At 45.5% G+C, this 21,604-nt stretch overlaps 1 protein-coding gene across 1 annotated transcript; it reads right to left on the bottom strand.

Annotated features, from left to right (window-relative positions):
- Nucleotides 1-71: 71 nt before the first annotated feature.
- Nucleotides 72-14,829, bottom strand: PLEKHB2 (pleckstrin homology domain containing B2). Its single transcript, XM_054074366.1, has 8 exons — nt 14,765-14,829; nt 10,725-10,772; nt 9,993-10,145; nt 8,664-8,766; nt 7,750-7,789; nt 5,728-5,817; nt 4,501-4,615; nt 72-2,417 (listed from the first exon to the last, which is right to left on the bottom strand). The coding sequence occupies exons 2-8, from the start codon at nt 10,759-10,761 to the stop codon at nt 2,281-2,283; spliced, it is 675 nt and encodes a 224-aa protein (XP_053930341.1). The 5' UTR covers nt 10,762-10,772; nt 14,765-14,829; the 3' UTR covers nt 72-2,280.
- Nucleotides 14,830-21,604: the final 6,775 nt, after the last annotated feature.

Raw genomic sequence — 21,604 nt, 5'->3', positions numbered from 1 at the left:
TGTTCCCTGCCTGTGATCAACAGCCCTTGAAAAACAAAACAAAACAAAATCAACACACAAGAAAACAATGATCTAAAAATAAATTATTAGCTCGTTCACTTTGTGCTATTGTTTCACAATCATTATGAAATTAAAAATAAATTATAATGCTGTTCAGTTATTTTATTCTCCCCCACCCCTTACAAGCTAAATACCACACAGGGACAAGCGGAGGTGGAGGCATTCTGCAGAACTAGTTATATTGCAAAGCACAAACTAAACAGGAGTGTAGACCTATAATCAGCTTCAAGGTGATCTCAAGGCTTAAAAAGGGTAGAAATGTTTGTTGACTTAAGTTCCAGATAATCGCTATCTTCTTCTGAGCTCAAGGGCCTCTAAGAGAATTTCTGGAGTGTGCTCCAATTCCTTTTGGTTTGGACTAGCCATAACTTTTGCTTTAGTCCTCTTCTGAGCCTCCAACAAGTCCTTTCTGTACATGCCACCTGGAGAACATATGCAGCTTGTATTAATTTGCCAAAGGACATGCATGCACATTGGTATATGGCTCCAAGCCAAAGTTTCTGGAAAGAATTTACATTCCCTGCATTAGGCTGAGCCCTGGCAATGCTGCCAAGATTACAACCGTCTGTTTCCTTCCAGTAAGTTTGCTGACTTGGTCCCAAGAGTCATGAAAACTTAGTGCTTCCCATGGCTGCTATCCAAACTCTCATCCAAGACCTGTATTGCTTAAATATATAGGATAGAGCCAAGACAGCTTTAGCATGAAATGGAAAAGGTCGGGGCTTGACCTAAATTTATATGGGTGCAAATTCTCATCTATTTCCATCTTTCCTGACATACCTGAAACCCCTGAACCTTAAGGAAATTAACCTAAAGACTTACGAAGGACTTAACATTATTTAAACAGTAGGAATACAGGAAGCTGAAAGTGGAAGTATAAAAATAAGTCCTCTTACTATAAAGAGCTCGACTTAGGCACCCTGCCTCTTTTACCTGAATAAGAAAGCGTGTGTGTTTCTTCAGAGCCTGCTTTCCCCTGCCAAGCACAGCTCAGCATGGATTAGAACCCAGGGTAAGGGAACAGGCCACGTTACAGGGTCACAGCCCGCAGCGCAGCAGCCTGCAGGACTGCACTGCATAGGGAACCAGACAAACAAGAAACGCCAGCCAGGCTCCTTGGAGTGTTTTCCTTAGTCATGGAAGGAAGGAAAGACACACTGAATGTGAGGGATCCAGGCTCAGCACTAGATGCAAATAACGAACCTGGTTCAGGAAGCCTTGGAAGCTACGAGGCAGACCCTCTGTTCCAGCCACAGCAAGGCAGCTGATATCAAACTACCTGTGTGCAAGATCTACTTGTGCTGTTTGGCTCTTCCCTCTGCACTATTCCTGCCTGCAGAGAGGTTCTGGTAGGCCCAAGGGTTCGTCAGGTTAGTTTTCCTACAGACCAACAGCCGTACTGAGCAGTGACACAAGACAATGTTTTTTTCCTCTGCCCATGCAGCTGGTACAGCATCCGAGGCGCCTGTTCTACAGACAAGGAAGACCAATTGCAAAGCTACAGATTCATTACTTCCATCTGATCAAAGAGTGATTCAGGATAAAGAGGGAGGTGGACAACAAACATTGCCACCGGTCATTCATATTTCTGGGAGAATAACAGAACTGAGGAGTGCTGCCCCTTCTTAGTGGTTTCCTTATACGTTCATAATAACTACTTCACCTGGATGGTGTGAGAGAGAGAGGTATAGAACCACATCTAACAGAACACACTACCATCTGCAGGCAAGTTTGAAAACAAAAAAATCCTCGAGCATGGCAGGCTACTTAATGCCAAGGAGTTTCTGCTTAGCTATACATCTGTCCAGGGAATGTTTAGACACCAGTAGCACATATATACTAATTCAGGGTTCCTGTAAGCCTCGTATATGGACCAGATTTGGACCCCCTAATGTTTTTCTACAGTGTTTACAGTAAGTCTGTTCATAAAGTTAGTGACTGCTCACATCTTACACTGATGCTCAGATTGATCCTAATCAATACGACTCCTTCTATCTTCTAACATCGGAACGTAATTCAAGAGCAGCACGTGCCATCTCCAACCACTCAACTAAATGGTGCCTTTAAAGTCTCCTTAAGACAGTTAAGAATCAGTTATTAAGACGTCACTACTGAAAAATAACTATCGCATTTCTTAAAGTTTAACAGTAAACAACATTGCCAATATATTATTGCACACAATAAAGGGGTTCGGAACTACAAAGATAAGGAACAGGTAATCTAAAAGACCCAGAATAATGATCCCAGAGCCATTCCAGTCGCTGCTCCAGCAAGCATGCCCAGTGCAAGATCTCCATCGCTGTCACGGTAACGCTCTCGAATGATGACGTGGTTTGCAGGGGGTTGGCCATAAGGTCCTAGGTAATAAGAGATTGTCAGGAGGAAGGCAAAAGAAATGTAGATCTTTATACCATGCATTGCGATTTCAAAACATGCCAATCTTTCACCCTCTTCCTTCCACTAAATGCTAAGATGATGCCACCTACAAAGATAGAATACAACTCCCCTTTGGATTCTGCCTCCACAGAGGATCAGCAACACTTCTAGCCTCGGGGGAGTGCAATATCTCGGAGAAAAGCCCATCGCAAATGTAAACCTGAACACTGTCCTGCATTTATATTAGAAAAAAACCTATGAATTACTTGTATTATTACATCAAACAGTGGATTTAATGCAAGAAATGGATCTAAAAAGTGATTCAGCTTTGAAATTAAGGCAAATAGTGTAGTTCCACCCCAAATAATCTCTGGCAGCTCTTAAGCCAGTGGTTTGTTAAAAACTGCGTGTCAGTTATTTACTCCACAGTTACTGCCTACTACCAGTAACTCCCAGTTACTGCCACTTCAGTTCAGCTTTCACATCCCAGACTGATCTGTTGTGTGGTGACAGCTGCTCCGTTTCTTTCCAGACGAAGATTGGCCCAGTAATAAGGAATTAACCTAAGACCCAAGAAACCACCGACTGACCCTTGATCTGCAACAGACTTGTACGAACGTCACCTATTGAGTTTTGCGACTTGGCTCCTGCCTGCAAAGCAGACATAGCAGTATTGCTTTCCCTTCCAGATATTTCAGGAAGATTAAACATTCCTGAAGATATTGCAATTTAATTTTTTTTGGTAACAGATACTGAAGCAATCCAACTAATAGAACTGGAAAAGGCTCTCATTGACTCTCAACGATGCACAAATGGGAAGGGTTATGTCAATTCAGACAATGAGTGATAAAGGCAAACGTACAGGGGTTAAGTTAGTTGCTAGGGGTGAATTTGACCCCAAGATTTCGTTGTAGTAGCCCTGGTGAAGTAAAACATCGAGGCTTGGTTACTTATGCCCAACCTATAAGCAGTAACTTAACAAACTGGACTTATGAACTGTTTAGGAGAGGTACTGTTTCATGCTGCATTTTTATCAGACAGGTTTCTGAGGCTTGACTCCCAAGGCCTGCTGGGCTGGTAGGTTTTAAAAATGGTTCTTGGGCCTTTCAACAAGCTGCTGAGAACCAACAGAACCCACCTTCCTCTGTGTTTGTATATATACAGTCTGTGTCTTAGGACTTCACTAACAGATAAGGAAAACTTTAGGCTAATGCCCATGCTTTGTAACAAAAAATGGAAAAAGCAAGTGAAATAACCTGAAAATTGTCAAATGGAAAGAAAAATCTCCCTCAAAACTGAAAAAAATTCTGAATAGAGATTCTTGTTTGCAGAGCCAGATCGTGAACAACTAGGAAGTTAAATCTTCTCAATTGTATTACCCATACTACTTTAAGGCCCCAGTTCTCTAGGACAGCTCTCCATGCAAAGCTAATCCTAAATTAAGGTGACTAAGCTCAAAAGCACACTCTACAATTTCAGTCTCTTTCCTCTTTTATTGGGACTGAAGGCTGTACAGACCTGAAAAGAGCAACTGTAGACTTCATAAGGCTTGCCTTACAGCAATTCCAGTGTGTGGGGAAGGAACCAGTTATCACCGTGCTTTGGGAGTGGATTTATCTTTGAAACTGGCATTTAATTCTCAGGTCACAACTGAACATCAGTGTTGAAATAATTAAGCTATGTATAAGAGCAACAGATGAATCAAAAGCTCCGTCAATGTCCATTACGGAGTACTGAATTGTTCTTGTTCTGGCTCATCTATCTTTCCTTATGCTGCGTACTGTAGTTACAGTTCTGTATGCTTTAAAAATAATTTATGAAGTAATTTGAATATGCTGGGATCACATTAGGAAGGTTAAATCACTTAACACAAATTTCACTGCACTCGCTTTGTTGTGAAAGGGTTAAGGGACTTGGTTCCACTTACAACTCAGGTTTCATTTTATCACTCTGTTGTGCAGGAGTGGTGGGTGGTCAAGGATGGTGAGTAGTAGAATTAAAGCCAGGAAGACTGACTCGGAAATGTTCTATATGAAGGTGAAGGAAATGGTTGAGGACAATTACCTTGGTATGGATACTGATAGGGAACAGCATAAGCTTGTCCATTGGAGGCATAGAAGACTTGAGGACCAGCAGTGGGATAAGCACTATTGTACTGATCGTAGCCATAGCCATAAACCTGGTGGAATTAAAAATGTCTATTACAAAAGTATTCTTAGCTATGTATCCAATCATGCACTTTGTTCAGTTCTCCCTTGTTTCTAATGCAGTTAAGGCTTCACTAAAATACCCAGTCTGTAGTGATATCGTCTATCTACTCACTAGAAAGGATTTAGACCGCTGCTTGAAAAATAAGTGCTCCTAAGCAGTATTCGCTCTCCACCCTTCTTGGATGGTGAATGGCAGAGGTAGGGCCTGGATCACCCAGCGGAGCCACAGCAGCCTTACCGGCTTCTCCTCCCTGCCCTCATGCCAACAACGGTTTTCTGGAGGGCTCAGGAGTGCCCAGGTAGGCAGCAGCTGATCCCAAGAAACTCCAACCAACTCTCCTCTAGTACACTGCAAGTAAATGTCAGATTCAGGACAAATATGCAGTAGCCACATGTTTTGGAAGCAGTTTTGTTCTCCAGAAGAGGAGGCCCACAGTTAGCCCTGATAATATCTTGTTCTAGCAGAATATTTCTAACAGCGAGGAGCTGGAGCAGAGCACCTACAGTGCAGTAAGTAATACTACCCTGAACCGTATCTTTGTGTATCCCTGCAGATGAGTCAGAACATCCAGAAATACCCAATGCTGTTGCTTCTCCACTGCCAAAGAACTGGGCCTCCAGGAGCCAGAGTTACTATGACATCTTGGGTACAAGAAAACCCTTATAAGTTGAAAGCGACAGCTCCAGTCATTAAATCCCATTTTTAAAACTCCTGATTTTATATCTTTCCAGTGCTCACAGAGAGTGAAAGTGTAGTTGCACCTCCTGGCGCTAAAATTTTTCCACATTCACCAAACAACTTCTGCCCTGTCTTTAAGAAGCTTTATTCTCCAAGTCCACTGAGCAGCCACCCCTTTACATACCTTCCAACCAAATTCGCCTCATCCCTTTCAGAGGAAATTAATCTCAAATAGGAGTAACAACAGATTGTTAGTGCTTTACTCTCACTCTGCTTTTTGTAAAAACATTAAGGCTGGACATAGCTGCGAAACACAGCACATTGGGAGTGCAGTTTGCATCCTGAAGGTTGGCTGCTTCTGCTACCTCACTTATTTTAACGCCTCCCGACTGCAACTCTTACCTCAGGTGACGGTGTGGCATAAGCTGTATAGGGGGGAGGGGCTGAGGAAATTGCTGTCTCATCGTACATCACGTCAGATCCCACATAGCCCTAAACACCATGGAAAGGAAGTAGTTATCACATTTTCCTACAGAGAGACTACAGAGTAGTGCAAGTATTAAAATGTAATGACCCCAAAGAAAAAGCAACCTTTAGTCCCCTGTACAGGGACTGTAGAAAGAATTTTGAGGGCATACTATGGCCATGTCCCAGGTCAAACCTGAGGTGGAAATTCTAAGGATTGCTTGAAACACACCCTTCAAAGCACTATATGAAGAGGCAGGTAATTCCAGCACCTGAGAAGTCGTTCAGCTGATGCTAAAGTCTCAGCAATAACTGTATGCTGTTTTGCTACAGGGCACTCTGTACAGGCCTGCGATACAAGCCTGCAAGCTTCTGGAATCCCCAACATGAGAAGGATATGGAACTGTTGTAACAGGTCCAATGGAGGCCAGGCCACAAAGATGATCCAAGGGTTGGAGCATCTCCCACATGTGGACAGGCTGAGAGAGTTTGGCTTGTTCAGCTTCGAGAAGAGAAGGCTCCGAGGAGACCTCGGAGCAGCTTCCCAGTACCTGAAGGGGCTCCAGGAAAGCTGGGAAAGGATTTTTTACAAGGGCATAGAGTGACAGGACAAGGGAGAATGGTTTTAAACTGAAGGGGGAAGATTTAGATCAGATCTTGAGAAGAAATTCTTCATGATGAGGGTGGTGAGGCACTGGCCCAGGTTGCCCAGGGAAGCTGTGGCTGCCCCATCCCTGGAGGTGTTCAAGGCCAGGTTGGATGGGCCTTGGGCAGCCTGAGCCAGTGGGAGGTGTCCCTGCCCACGGCAGAGAGGTTGGAACTGGATGAACTTTAAGGTCCCTTCCTACACAAACCATTCTATGATTCTATTCTAGTAACATTATGAAGCACTGTGGGATGCTCGGTATTTTTGAAAGCTGTGTCAGACACCTAGAGATGGATTCGAACCCAGTTACCCACTTAGTTCGAGGCCTGGTGGGAGACCTTTAATAGCTTCAGAAAGCACTGACTTATGGCATTAGTTGTGCAGAGAGCTACCTGCCCTGCTTTCAGCAGCAGGAGTCTGTCTTGGCTGACAAAGGTGATGCACTCGCAAGGTCTGAATGCCACCTAGCAGGGCTGGCAGCTGAGTGTCGGAGACATGAAAAGCAGCAGCTCCTAACCCCTGAAACCAGGGGTCACCATCTTATGCAAAAGCAAGACAAAAGCTCCTAAAACTGAGCAGACAGACCATGAGTGTTGTGTCCTCTGTGCGAGGACAATTCTTTCTCTTCTCATTTAACACCATGAAGCAGCACAGTAGTTGGAGGCAATTGTGTCCAGGGTAGTTTTTGCTATGACAAGTGCTTGCTCTGGGTATCTACAGATCTAAGTTATACGATATGACAGATGCCTCAGTACAGCAATATTGTTAATCTGACCCATCAAAAACTGAGATAAGCTTCTACAAAACCCAGCATTTCCCCATGAAACAGAATCATCTCGGGTTGGTTCAGTCTAGCTGTCTAAGGAAAGCTAGTGCTGAAGAATACTCTGGAAGGCAGCTTGGAGGAAAAACAAATTAACAATACCCACAAGGGGATGGCTGTGTTTCTGCAAAGATACAGTTCTCTAGAGAACTCCAAGACTCACAGAGAGGCTTTTATGATTCCTGACCACCTCATTCCCCACAGCTAGCATGCCAGTGCAGAGGTAATATACTCCTCCTTGGCATGCCTGCAGCGTCCCACAATGTAATGGATCTACAGTAACAAACACTTTCTTTGCAGTAAGCTTCCTTTAGCACTGTACCTGGTAGGCAACAAATACCAGGTGCAGAAAGCCTTACAATCAAGCTCATGACCGTGGTTTTCCCTGGCAGAGAAGAATGGAAAATGATTTCAGAAGTATTCTGCTGGACCCCGCAGAATACTGATGTGCTGCTTCTCTACCAGTACAAAGTCTAAGTCATACACTTACTGTGTTTGTTCTGGCATCCTGGAGAGCAAGTTTCCATGCCCTGCAAAAAAAAAAAAAAAACAACCACTGTTTAGGACTATGAAGAAAACAAGATTAACCATAGGTACTGCAGGGGCAGAGTTTAAGATACTGCGTATGTTGAAGCCTAACGATATACTAAAATGAATGCACAAAGGTGTTATACCAAGACTGAGAAATAATTACTTTCTTTTCAGAGCAGAAAAGGAAGGAGGAGGAACATGAGAAGGAATAGATGCCATCTTGAAGGTCCTCACTACAAGCACAACAGCCCTGCTCAGGATAAGCAGGGAGAGATGCACCGAGGAACTTCTATCTCCTTGCTGAATACTTGCATCTGTACTGACTAAAGAGTGTGGTGCTTGATGCTATTACATCAGTTTGAAGAGAAAGTACATACGCTTCACACAGACACTGCCATGCCATATGGCTCGGAGCACACTCAATGCACCATGCGTCCTCAGCAAACACTGATGATAGCAGCTATCTAACTACAGAGCCAAGCTCAGCTGAGAGCTCACAATAAAGGAGTATTATTCCTTTCACTACTGATTAGGATGTCCTTGGGCTAGGGTCACATGCTACCTGAAGAACAGGAGTGGAAAAAAAATCCTGTTCAGCAAATCTTGCATCAACCTTATTAACAACAATCTTTTACTCCTCCTCACCCTTCTGTGTTTTCAGTCACTTCACTTGCAATTAAGTTTGCATGAGCTAGACAACTTCTTATATGAGAGCTAAGCTTTCTGTCACTGAAAGCCTGCTTTTACTTGCCTGAAAACTTCCTTGAAATATCTCTCTTAAAGTCCAAAGGAAGGAAAATAATTAGGGAGAGAAAGAAAAAGAAAGATAGAAGAGGAAAACGCAGCAAAACCTATGTTCTCTGGCAGACTTACAGGCAGTCATCTGCACTCTCTGCACAGAGGTTAACTGTTTTCCCATCACGGCAAACAATCTGCAGTAAACAGTCTCTCTGCTTCCCCTCTGGAGGCTGGAAATCTGAGGCAGGAAAAAGAAAAAAAAAAAAAAAAAAGAGAGACAAGTTATGAAATATCTATAACCAGAATTTCCATATACAGGCTGGGAGAAGGCTTATGTGAAAGTCTGGACAAAATAAAGTAGGGCCAATTGCAGGTCTTTCCACGGCACCAGAACTAATTACAGAAGGCAATAACCTGTTCTCGTTCTTTAGAGTGTCCTGAAATTAAGTAGCTCTGAACATCATTCCTAGGAAGTGCAAGGATCTTACAGCAGAACCAATCCATACTCAGCAGTAAGTACTCTCCAACAAGTCCTTCACTTGTGTCAGCATCAAGCAGTAACAAATGCTAGAAGTGAACTTAGAAATACCTCAAAAAATCTGCTGAGGTTTCCCATTTCTAGTCCAGTCTCTCGCTCCAGCCAGCACTGCAATTACACCAGTAACACTCTACAGTCAGACACACAACCCTTCTGCGAACATCCCGTTCTTGCATACATGCCTGCCACCTGCATACATGGTCCTCACCAAGCTGTAAAACCTCCTCTATCACATGATTACACCATGCCCTGGGCACTGGAGAATCATAGAATGGTTTCGGTTGGAGAGGACCTTAAAGATCATCCAGTTCCAACCCCCAGTGCGTCAGGTTGCTCATCCAACCTGGCCTTAAACACCTCCAGGGATGGGGCAGCCACAATTTCTCTGGGCAACCTGGGCCAGTGCCTCACCATCCTCACAGGAAAACATTTCCTCCCAATATCTCATCTCAATCCCCTTTCAGCTGAAAGCCCTTCCCTTTCATCCTGTCCCTGCAGGTGTAGTAAAGAGCCCCTCCCCAGCTTTCCTGTAGCCCCTTTTAAGTATCAGATCCCGCTGCTGTAAGGTCTGCCTGGAGCCTTCTATTGTCTAGGATGAAAGAGCCCAATTGTTTCAGCAGGTACTCTTATGAGAGGTGCTCCAGCCCTTAGATCATCTTTCTGGGCCACTCTGGACTTGCTCCAACAGATCCATGTCCTTCCTATGCCAAGGACTCCAGAACTGAAGGGGCATATCTATAAGGGAATTTAGTAGTTTGTTCTTGAAGGGGAGGGGGTGGGTGGTGAAGGTTTTTTTTTAACAGTAACGAAGTTGCACCCTTCTAGACATATTTACTTCTGCAGTAGTGTTGTAAATGGTACTTTGGACAGGCATGGAGGTTGAAAACAATCTCTGAATACACAAATCCTGAAAGTTTCATTATTACCTCGACATTCATTCCCCACTCTGAGGTTGATGCAATGGATTCGCATGTGGATTTTATCTTCTATATCGTGGCGATTTTGATCATCGTAGAATATTAAGCGACCATCAGACCACAGGTCAAACCAGTTCTTCTTCCAACGACGTAAAATAGTACCTTAAAAATCAGACAGTTAATTTTGAAGGCACACATCGGGAAGTATTTGTGTCCTAGAGTTAATATAAAATAAACCAAGAAATCCTTCACACTCTCTTCAGACATTCTGAGGTGCTGAGCAAAATCTCCCACTACAGCATCCCCACTTCAGAACATTACGGAATTGGGGTCCATATTTTATCTGGTAGTCAAAGTCACAACTGAGTTTATTTTTGGTGCATAACTTGGGACTTTAGTTCTAACTTGCTGCAAGAGCAGAGGGCATGACTAATGGAAGACATTAAGGTGTCAGGTGAAGTTTCCAAGTCTCCATTCATGCAGCACTAATTACATAGCAGCATCCAAAGCTGAATGCCAGTCTGACACCTCAGCTATGGTATTCCCACTGCTATGCCAAAAGGGTCGCATGGAAATGCTGTCATGACAGGTGATTCTCTGAAGTGCCCTAAAGGTAAAACAACAAAAAACAACCCAGATAGCTAGAGACTTGTTTTAAGAAAGACCTGGGAATTATGAAGTTGTTTTTTGAAGAAGCTGGACCCAGCAAGGAGAAAAGGAGGTAAAAGACCCGTGACTTACTTTGCCGGAGCAGCCATCCGCTCTTCACAAATGCCATTGCTGCTTAACCTAGTGGACAGAAGAGGAAGGTGAGAGGGTGAAAAGCAGTCTTAGTATTTCACAGTGATACATTAGAAAGATGCATCACAAGGTATATTACCATATATCACAGAACAGTTTGGGTTGGAAGGGACCTTAAAGACCATCTAGTTCCAACGCCCCTGCTATGGGCAGGGACACCTCCCACTGGATCAGGCTGTCCAAGGCCCATCCAACCTGGCCTTGAACACCTCCAGAGATGGGGCAGCCACAGCTTTCCTGTGCAACCTGTCCCAGTGCCTCACCACTCTCAGGGTGAAGAAATTCCTCCTTATGTCTAGTCTAAATCTGCCCTCCTCCAGTTTGTAGCTATTCCCCCTAGTCCTATCACTCCAAACCTTTGTAAACAGTCCCTCCCCAGCTTTCCTGTAGCCCCTTCAGGTACTGGAAGGTCACTTCATATCACAGCTGCATGTACCCAGCTAGTATTTCAGAGAGACAAGGGAAATCGCAGCTGAAGATCTCAGTAAGGCACAACTAGTATTCTAGGACTTCACAAAAGGAACAAGCCTGCAATTGTAGCAATGCAATGTGGCTATTGGAGACCACTTTTAGGTTTAACTGGAAAACGCACAAGCTTACAGCTACCACTCCTGCAACACGAAGAGACAGTCTGGGGTGGCTGCTTCGTGACTTGTCACGAGTTCTGACAAGTCACTAGTTCTGACAACACACCCTGCTTCCTGCATTCTGCAGTCTCAAGTTACTAAGCACCCTCACCTCTCCCCTCCCTTCCTTTTTCTGTACTTCCTCTTCTGTTTTTTCCTCATTCACTAGCTCAAAGTCCAGCCAAAACAAAAGCTGAAACAGTTTAATCTTAAACAGGAAGGAGAAAGCTGGTTTTATGAGGTTTTATGACTTCTATTTCTTCTAAATTGTCAATGGCTCCCTCCAAGATGAACTGAAATACATAAAAGTTAAGCCCATAATGTGAGATTCTCATTTCTCCTCAACTTTTAGGAGAAGCTTGAAATGGCATGGGATGGACCCTGCATTAAATAAGTTACCACACATGACATTAAGTGCTTGGCCACTGCAGTCTGGTTTAAGACCATGCTAAGGAAAAGAGATCAAACATGCATATACCAGAGGATGAGTTTTTACTTTATAGTATAACAGTATCCTGTCTGTTTTTCTAAAATGGATTACTAAAAGCGTAACTACATTGATGCAATTGAAGTAGAAAAGCAAGAACAGCAGTATTTTAAGGCTCCCTTGAGAAGGCTGCCTTTTTTAGACATGAATTGTTGGTCCTGTAAGCCAGCACAAGAGACAGATACTTGAACCTACCAGGTAACATTCTACTTGTATAGAATGTAGCAGTGTAAGAAGACGAGGCAGGTAAAAGGTGCATTTGACAGACAGAGGAACTCCTCCCAGACAATGAATGTGTTTAAAGCTGAAGGGGAGGGAGGGCAAGAAGACAGTTTTTGTCACATTCCAGTAAAAAATAGTTAGTAAGCATCCACTTATTTTCTGATAGATGTATACATGCCATCTATTGGATGTTACTTGTAGATGTGTCCTCTTCACAGCACTGGGCAAATTCTGTAACACACAATTAAGACTATACACAAAAATGCCATAGCCAGCAGGATTTCATACTGAAGGAAGGAATGCCACGTCCAGCACAGGCTCAAGTGTGATGGTGAGAACCACCTGCAGGTAAAGTTTAAACTCCAAGATAAACCTCTTGCTGTTGGCTTTTGTACCAGCTCACTGGAAAATCAAACATTTAGCTGCCAGGCTATTGAAAGGGAGTGTCAAACTCCCGTCTTCCTTTAATCCTGGTCACCAGGTCCTGCTCTGAAGTCTGAGCTTGCTCTTGGCACGTCTACAGAGAAGGAGCTTCAGAAACACAGGCAAATTTATCCTCCTAAAGTAGCAAAGTGGTATAGAGGAGCTGACCCTCATTCTCCCACCACTCCAGCAGATGCTCCTCTCCTCCTGGATTCTCCCTGACCAGAAAATAGTCATCTTGCTCTTCCTTTTCACAGGAATGGATCTCTCCAACAGTGCACCCGTGTCTTCTGGTTTGCCCACTAAGGTGAAATCACTGTGTATTTCCAGAACCCTTTTAATAATCTAAGAGCCAGTAAAGAACTTGCCTGCACTTTAGTTCTGCTACAAGTGCTAGACTAGGCCACTGAATATTTATTTCTGCTTTTAAACCTCCTCTGTTACACAACAGTGTAATTAGATTTAACTTAGATGCACGAAGGGGAAGAAATGAAGAAGAAAACATTTCTCTCAACAAAATAAATTTTGCCAGTGGTTACGGAATGGCTCACAACCCAAGTCTCGCATTACTATCTAGGGCTATGACACCAGAAGAGGCCTCAGCAGCGGTGCAGCACCTTGTGTGTCCATCTCAGACACAACACGCACATTTCCCAAACACAGAATTTAAGTGACCAAAGCTTCAGCTCTGGATAGAAAGCAAGGAATCACACAGAATGATCTGTCAGCACTGAAGTAGGAGGTGCAAAAAACAATCAGGTATTCTTCTCTGACCCTTTTTAAGCACAAGCACTCACTTGGAGTCTTGTACAGTATTCACAATCGACCCATGTGATGTTTCAAACAGTATCAGCAGAGCTAGAGGACAGCCTGGCAAGATCAGCTGTGTATTACTTGCTTGTTAGCCTTGCTCAGTGCAACCAGCATGGAAAATTGAGATTTAAACAAAGATAAATCAGTTTGTCGCCACCCTCAATAGAAGTTCCTTGATGACTGAAATCTAAAAGTAGCAGCACCCTACCCTGAGCAAAGGTGAGCAGCAGAGGTGTGGGGCTGTTCTTCCCACTCCCTACAACAGCAGGTTTCCTTTTTGCAAAGACTATAAAGTGGAATAGCCAACAACCTATCTCACTTCTTGTTCTCAAACCTGGCAAGAAGAACAAACTGCGTTCCCTGCAGATGGAGAGGGGCTCAGCCACACAGACAGCCCCGGAGCCGAGTTCCAGCACTGACACCTCCTTGCTGCTGTCTGACCAAGGCTTCAGGGGAAGAAGGAGCAGTTTTCAATCCGACCCAGGGAAGTAGTGGCTGCCCCACCCCCGGAGGTGTTCAAGACCAGGTTGGATGAGGCTTTGAGCAACCTGATCCAGTGGGAGGTGTCCCTGCCCATGGCAGGGGATGGAACTGGATGGGCCATGAAGTCCCTTCCAACCCAAACTATTCTATGATTCTATTATTCTGTGATTCTATGATGAATCCTATTTCTGCATGGTCCAGTCTAGACTGGCTGAAGCAAACCAATTAATGATCATAGAATCCTAGAATGGTTTGGGTTGGAAGGGACCCCCTGTACAGCCCTGCGGGCCCCGCACAGCCCCCACCGCTCCGTGTACAGACCTCCCTATCCCTGTACAGCCCTGCCCGCCCCTGTACAGCCCTCCCTGCCCCGTACGCCCCCCACCCCCCTCCCGCCCCTGCACGGCCCCCCCGCCCCTGTCCGGCTCTCTCTTCCCCCTCTCCGGCCCCCCCGCCCCCTGTACGCCCATCCCCGTCCTCTGTACACACGCCCCCCGACCCTCATACACACACACACACACACACACACCCCGCCCCTGTACGGTCCCTTCTGCCCCCTATACGGTCCCTCCTGACCCTATAAGGCCCCTTCTACCCCCTATACGATCCCTCCTGCCCCTGTACGGCCCCTCCTGCCCCTGTACGGTCCCTCCTGCCCCTGTACGGCCCCTCCTGCCCCCTATACGGCCCCTCCTGCCCCTGTACGGCCCCTCCTGCCCCCTATACGGCCCCTCCTGCCCCCTATACGGTCCCTCCTGCCCCCTGTACGGTCCCTCCTGACCCTATAAGGCCCCTTCTACCCCCTGTACGGCCCCTCCTGCCCCTGTACGGCCCCTCCTGCCCCCTGTACGGTCCCTCCTGACCCTGCACGCCCCCCCCCCCCCGCCCCTATAAGGCCCCCCGCCCCTCACAGCCCCCCGGCTGACCTTGCCTCCGCCAGGCCGTGCGGGCAGCGCCGCCACAGGACCCGCCCCCGCGATGACGTCACGCCCCTAGCCCCCCCCGCGATGACGTCACGCCCCGCCTCCCCCGCGCGGACCCGGGGCAGCCGCGTTCCAAAAGGCTTTGGGAGTCGACGTCCCCGCAGCAACCGTGCGGGACAGGGCGCTCCTGCTTCTTTTATCAAGTCCCTACTTAATTATCTTCACTAATGACACAGTGTTTTCTGTTTCTAACCCCAAATACGTGCCGTCATTACAATTACTAATGAGCAAATCTCTCATGCGCAGGTAGTGTTTCTCCCGGATGATGGAGACCCGTGCCCGGGCTCAGCCGGGTGACTCGGGAGGTTTGGGACAGCGGATTAAACAGTCACTGGAAAGAAATAATACTTTCTGGGCTGCATCCAAAGCAGCGTGGCCAGCAGGGAGGGAGGGGATTCTGCCTCTCTGTTCCTCTCTTGGGAGACCTCATCTGGAGTATTGTGTCCAGTTCTGGAATCCTCAACATAAGAAGGAGATGGAACTGTTGTAACGGGCCAGAGGAGGCTACAAAGATGATCCGAGGGCTGGAGCACCTCCCGTACGAGGACAGGCTGAGAGAGTTGGGGTTGTTCAGCCTGGAGAGGAGAAGGCTCTGAGGAGACCTCATAGTGACCTTCCAGTGCCTGAAGGGGCTCCAGGAAAGCTGGGGAGGGGCTGTTCATAAAGGCTCGTGGGGACAGGATGAGGGGCAATGGGTATAAACTGGAGAGGGGCAGATTTAGACTCGATATAAAGAAGAATTTCTTCACCATGAGGGTGAGAACCTGGCCCAGGTTGCCCAGGGAAGCTTTGGCTGCCCCATCCCTGGAGGTGTTCAAGGCCAGGTTGGATGGGCCTTGGGCAGCCTGAGCCAGTGGGAGGTGTCCCTGCCCATGGCAGGGGGTTGGAATCACAGAATCATAGAATCACTAGGTTGAAAGGGACCCACTGGATCATCGAGTCCAACCATTCCTAACCCTCCCTAAACCATGCCCCTCAGCACCTCATCCACCAGTCCTTTAAACACCAGCAGGGATGGTGACTCCACCCCCTCCCTGGGCAGCCTCTGCCAGTGGCCAATGACCCTTTCTGTGGAAAATCTTTTCCTGATGTCCAGCCTGACCCTCCCCTGGTGGACCTTGAGGACATTCCCTCTTGTCCTGTCCTCTGTCACTGGGGAGAAGAGCCCAGCTCCCTCCTCTCCACAACCTCCTTTCAGGTAGGTGTAGAGAGCAATGAGGTCTCCCCTCAGCCTCCTCTTCTCCAGGCTAAACAACCCCAGCTCTCTCAGCTGCTCCTCATAAGACTTGTACTCCAGCCCCTTCCCCAGCTTCGTTGCTTTTCTCTGGACACGCTCCAGAGCCTCAACATCCTTCTTGTGGTGAGGTGCCCTCCCCTTCCAACCCAAATCATTCTATCATTCTATGATCGTTAATTCATTTGCTTCAGCCAGTCTCTTTGTTTTAAGACTGGACTGTACAGAAGTAGGATTCATCACAGAATCATAGAATAATAGAATCATAGAATAGTTTGGGTTGGAAGGGACTTCAAAGCTCATCCAGTTCCAACCCCCTGCCATGGGCAGGGGCACCTCCCACTGGATCAGGTTGCTCAAAGCCTCATCCGACCTGGCTTTGAACACCTCCAGGGATGGGGCAGCCACAGCTTCCCTGGGCAACCTGGGCTAGAGCCTCACCACCGTCACTGTGAAGAAATTCCTCCTTACATGCAGTCTAAATCTGTCCCTCTCCGGTTTATACCCGTTGCTCATGGTTGACATAGGAAGAAATGTTTTCTTGTGAGTGTGGGCAGGCTCTATATTATTTGCTAAATTTTGCCACCAATGTGTTTGAATTTTCAGTCATTTGAGGGTCTTCGTGGATTCTTTCTGTGCTGCTGCAATTTAAATTTCAAATTTCCTGCTTTGGTTTGTAAAATATAATTCATACAATCCTAGAATGGCAGGTTGGAAGGGACCTCGGGGATCATCTGGTGCAACCTTTTAGGTGATCTATAATTTAAAAGAGATGGCCCAGCACGCTGCCAAGCTGAGTCTCTAAGCTGTCCAGAATAGAGGGATCCACCGCTTCCCTGGGGAGATTTTTCCAATGTTCAAGTGTTCTCATGGTGAACAATTTTCTTCTGGAATCCAAGTAGTCTCCCCAAGAGCAACTTGTACCCATTACCCCTTGTCTTTTCCATGTGACTCCCTGTAAAAAAGGGAGTCTCCATCCTCTTGGTGGACACCCTTTATGTGCTGGTACTGGATCGTGGAGGCATCTTGGGATTGCAGACACACAGCAAGGGCTGTGCCATTTGTCTTCCCAGGTCTCGTTTGCCTTGAGAGATGGATTTTTCTGAAGGTTATGTGACCAAAAATCTATGGCACTAACAGAACTGGTAAGCATTTTTGGAGCAATTAGAGAACTTAGACACCACTGTCACAGGAAAATCAGTAGGATGAGGCTTCAGAGCTGAGAAAAGCTTAAATTGCTTTTGAAAATGGAACTTGCCTTTAAGTAGAGCAATGCCTGGTTAGTTCTAGCACACTGACAGCAAGATTGAGAGACTTTCCCAAGCAAGAAGGCTGTGGCGGAGGTGGAGGGTGCTTCTTCTTGACCTATAACTGCAACTGTGCTTCCTCCTTCTGGCCTGTGGTTTCTGGAGCGTTCCCGACACCTCAGTTGGCTTTGCCAATGAAGCAATGTCTTCAGACGCTTATTCCAAAAGAAACTGTGAAGAGCTAGATGCAAATCAGATGCTGTCTGCAGTCCCCTGGTGCGAGGCCAGTGTGGCTCTCTAGGCAGCAGATTGCGGAGGACACTGAGGACAACAGACAAACAAAAGGTCCAGCCAAAAGCTGAGGAACTTTCTGGATGAGACTTTGGGCTAACATTGTCAGCTTCTATTGTTCAGATCCGATTAAAAACAAACTGGCAGGAGAAAGACAAGTGCTTAACAGACATCCCTGCGGGTCACGCCACTAGAAAGCCATTTCACTGTTAGCGATGTGGCCTCTTTGGCAGGAAGAGAGTTTTGGATTCCACTTTTATTTGTAGGCAGTTTTGAAAAGCAGGGGATTATCAGAGATGGGCTAGGTCCTTTGTGAATTGTAGAGAAGTTCCTGCCTCATTGCAGTCATTCTGAGGAGGAAGAGAAAAAAAACATTTTATACCACTTCGCTGTTTGGCACTAATAACTGTGTTTGAACCTGACAGCCAGCCAGCATCAGTGGGAGTGTTTCCTCTGAATTACCTGAGCTCTGCCTCTGCCTCTGCTTTACACTGACTGTACTATTCCTTTAGCTTTTAAAGACAGCGCTATGTGAACAAAGGAGAGGATTTGCACTCATAGCCAAATGGAAGACATGGCAAGGGAAGAGGGAGCAATCAAAAGAGCAGTCACACTCCATTATCATTGAAGGAACTAAAGCACATGGACAGTAGTCTTAGACACAGTCACTTACCAAACCTGTGCCAATGTGGTGAAATAGATGAACGCTTCCCTCTGTGAGCCCTAGTTTGCATTCCCTCGTCAGACTGCCGTAGGCCAATGGCCACCACTACAGAAGCTCCTGATCAATATTCCAATCTGTCATTATATTTGAACCCAGGGAAGAAAGCTTCAGTGATATGCTACTTGTTAGTGAAGATCTGGACTTGGGGCAGGAGTTGACTTTGGAAAAATTGTTGATGAGCGGGCATCTAATTTACCTAGTGTCATTCTTGAAGCTCAGTGGAACTGACAGGTTAAAAATCAACTCCCTCATCTTGTTCTGAAGACCCCATTCTGTGTTGTCTTCAAATGCCTGCCCACTTAAACCTAGCCTGCCAAACACTGTGGTCAGTAGAAATCATGATGTCTTCAGCAGGTTTTGCATTAGGCTCCATATTTTTTCCCTTCTTTTCCAGGGATCAGACATTAAAACACCTTGTCACAAAGTGAAGGATGCCTGTCCGTTGTTTCTTGGAAGTTAGTGAGCTGTGTAGTAGCTACGCTGAAATGTATATGCCATGTTCATGTTTGCCTTTTGCTTTTTATAGCTATAGACTTCAGCACCTACATCTTCCCAGGAGCCTCTGCATGCCTTTTGATTAAGCAGCAGGAGCTCTGGCTAAGAGCAGAGTTTCTTGACTGACAGTGTTTCATTCCTACAGCTGAGCTCTGCTGTAGAGCCCTGAGGTGTCCTGTTTTTTTCCAAGTGAAACTAGAAAAATCTGATGGCTACTTTTCAAAAACACTCCTTAAAGAGCACATTCTACACACCCAAACCCAGGTACTCAGAATTCTTTGCTAAGAATAACTTCTGCCAAGCTAAATATTCCCACAAAGAATCTCTGACCGTGTTGCAGTACTAGGGCTGCTGCAAAGTGCCATTTGTTTGTGCCAAGACAAGCCAGAAGCAAGCTATCTCCTGCCACAACAAGGAAAAGGCCAGCATGGGAGTGTGTCTCAGAAGCATGTCGTTTCATCTGCTCCTTTGCATCTAGGCCTCCTGAATGATCATTCTCACTTAATTCTCATTCTTTTCAAACCTCCACTCTGTCACTACTGGGACTGGATATTTATCTTGCACATAAACAGACGTTGAAGCAGAAGTGTTTTAGGCCTGTGGGCTGCAAGAGGAAGAGCAGAGAATTTAGCACCTGGCATCAGCATTCAGCTGGTAGAGTTAGGAGAAAGAGGCAGGCAACCAAGGAACTACGCAGGGAAATCTACTCTGTCTAAGAGAGACTATGGATTGCATATCAAACTGAAATATTCCATGTGTGAACTCGACTGGCACGCAGAGCAGTTCCCTTCCAGCCTGCACCAAGGTTTCCCCCTTCTAGAAAGGTAGCAAAGGATGGACATATATGCCTAGACTGAACTAAGAAACATCCCTTCTCTCCCTCGCTGCTAACATGACAGCACAACAGTGCTACAGGGTCTGACAACCTAAGCTTTGCTAAAATAATCCTATTGGATTTCAGTCAGAGCAGAAATGGTATCTCCTTTTGTGTCCTTACTGTATCAAGTCCAAAAGTGGTTGCAGGGTGCTATAAAAATGCCATAAAAAAATGAAAAGTGTCAAGATTTCTATCTGAAGCACTGAAGGTATTTCCCCTATATTAATGTGTTGGGCCAGCACTGGAAGAGACAGCCCCCAATTAGAATGTAGCAAAAAATGCTACAGCATCTATTTGTGTGGTACTTGGTAAATATAGAGAGGATAACGCTCTCTATATTATACGTTCTTTGCATATACAAAAGCTTAAGAGACAATTATTTGATGATTTCTATGTATCTTGCAGAAAGCATTCACCAGAATCTAGTGATGGGAACAATCAGGCTTCAGGCATGGAGCCAATATGCAACTGATTTTTACAGTGTGTGGATCAATTGCTGAAAACCTCATCTATATAAAAAAGGCTTCCAAGCGCACACTAAAAGCTCTTTACGTGACTTGACCCATGATCTAACAACAACCAGAAATGGAAAGTTCTGTCGTTGTCTGTGTCACGGTAATTACAGAAGCTTGGCCACTTCTGTGCCCTGTATCTACGCAGACAAAGAGACAGCCCTACCTCTAATAGCATCGTTTAACAGGCATGGTACAAAAAAAGGGTTAATACTACTCATCTATGAGACCAGCTCACCAGATGATATGCTGTTGACTTATTTTGAACAGGTCGATAAGTTGGCTCTAAAGCAGAAAGCTGTTTTCCAAAACCATTCAAGCCAGAGAAGTGGATAGAGAAATTTCAGGGATTGTGGTTTCCCTGCAGTTTTATTCCCAGCTCTGTCTGTATTTCAAGGTGCGTTGCCTGGTTCCAACCCTGCAGTAACATTTGGCCAACATCCATGTCTTTAAAGAAATTATTTCAGCCAAAGATGTAAAAGGTAAGGCAATATTTCAAATGTTCCTTGTTCAAGTGTCACTCAACTCTGAATAAAGCTACAAACCTTCAGAAAAATAGAAGATCCATGGGAGGTGAAATCTTCCTGCTGTGTTTGATGTGGAGGGGCTTTGGTCTTAGCATGAGGGGGTTTGGTCTTAGCCAGGCTCTACTGTCATATAAGTAAGAGGAAAAAATTATTGCAAAACCAGGACACTTGAAGGCATATAAAGAGAGTTCATATTCCCTCAAAATTAATGCAGTTTGAGATCTAATAGTTATCTTTCAGAGTATAAAAGGCATTTGCCTCAGGCATCAGCTTCACGGGACTGTTCCTATTGATAGGCATCTGTGCTGAATCAAAGCATTAGGCCAGTGCTGTTAAAAAAAAAAACCAAACAAACCAGCCCTCACGTTCAGCAAGGATTGGCTCCTGGCGACTGGCAAGATACGCTCTAAAAGTGAAGGCAAACATGCTGCATACATGGGTGAGTGTGTACTGGACTCAGTGTGTGGAAGTTCTGATTAACTAAGTGTGCTTTTGGCTTCAAACTTAATGAGTCGATGAAGATAATCACTAATCCAGAGACATTTCATTTCTGAGTCCCTTCACGGTACCCTTTTCTTTGCCAGCCACTGAGCCACTGTAATGTGATAATTCCACTGCTGACAGAAGCTAAATGAAGCCAGCCAAGTTGTAATGTGTAATAGGATTTCCTGGAAGCTTCCTCAGGCTGTCCCCATTTGTATAGCTAAAAGCTCAGATTTCCGAACTTAATAGGTGCCTAAAAAAAGCAGTGACGAATCAGTTTTATGAAGAATCTAAGGAGGTGCCTCATCTTGCTTCTTAACTTTTTGAAGCACTTTTCAAATACTTCTATGGTATCAATCCGTCCCATCAAACTTCAGACACTCCATTTAGGCA

Source organism: Cuculus canorus, chromosome 9, assembly GCF_017976375.1.
Source record: "Cuculus canorus isolate bCucCan1 chromosome 9, bCucCan1.pri, whole genome shotgun sequence".
Taxonomy (NCBI): Eukaryota; Metazoa; Chordata; class Aves; order Cuculiformes; family Cuculidae; genus Cuculus; species Cuculus canorus.
Note: the sequence above shows the minus strand (reverse complement) of the source record. Positions and strands in the feature narration are given on the sequence as shown.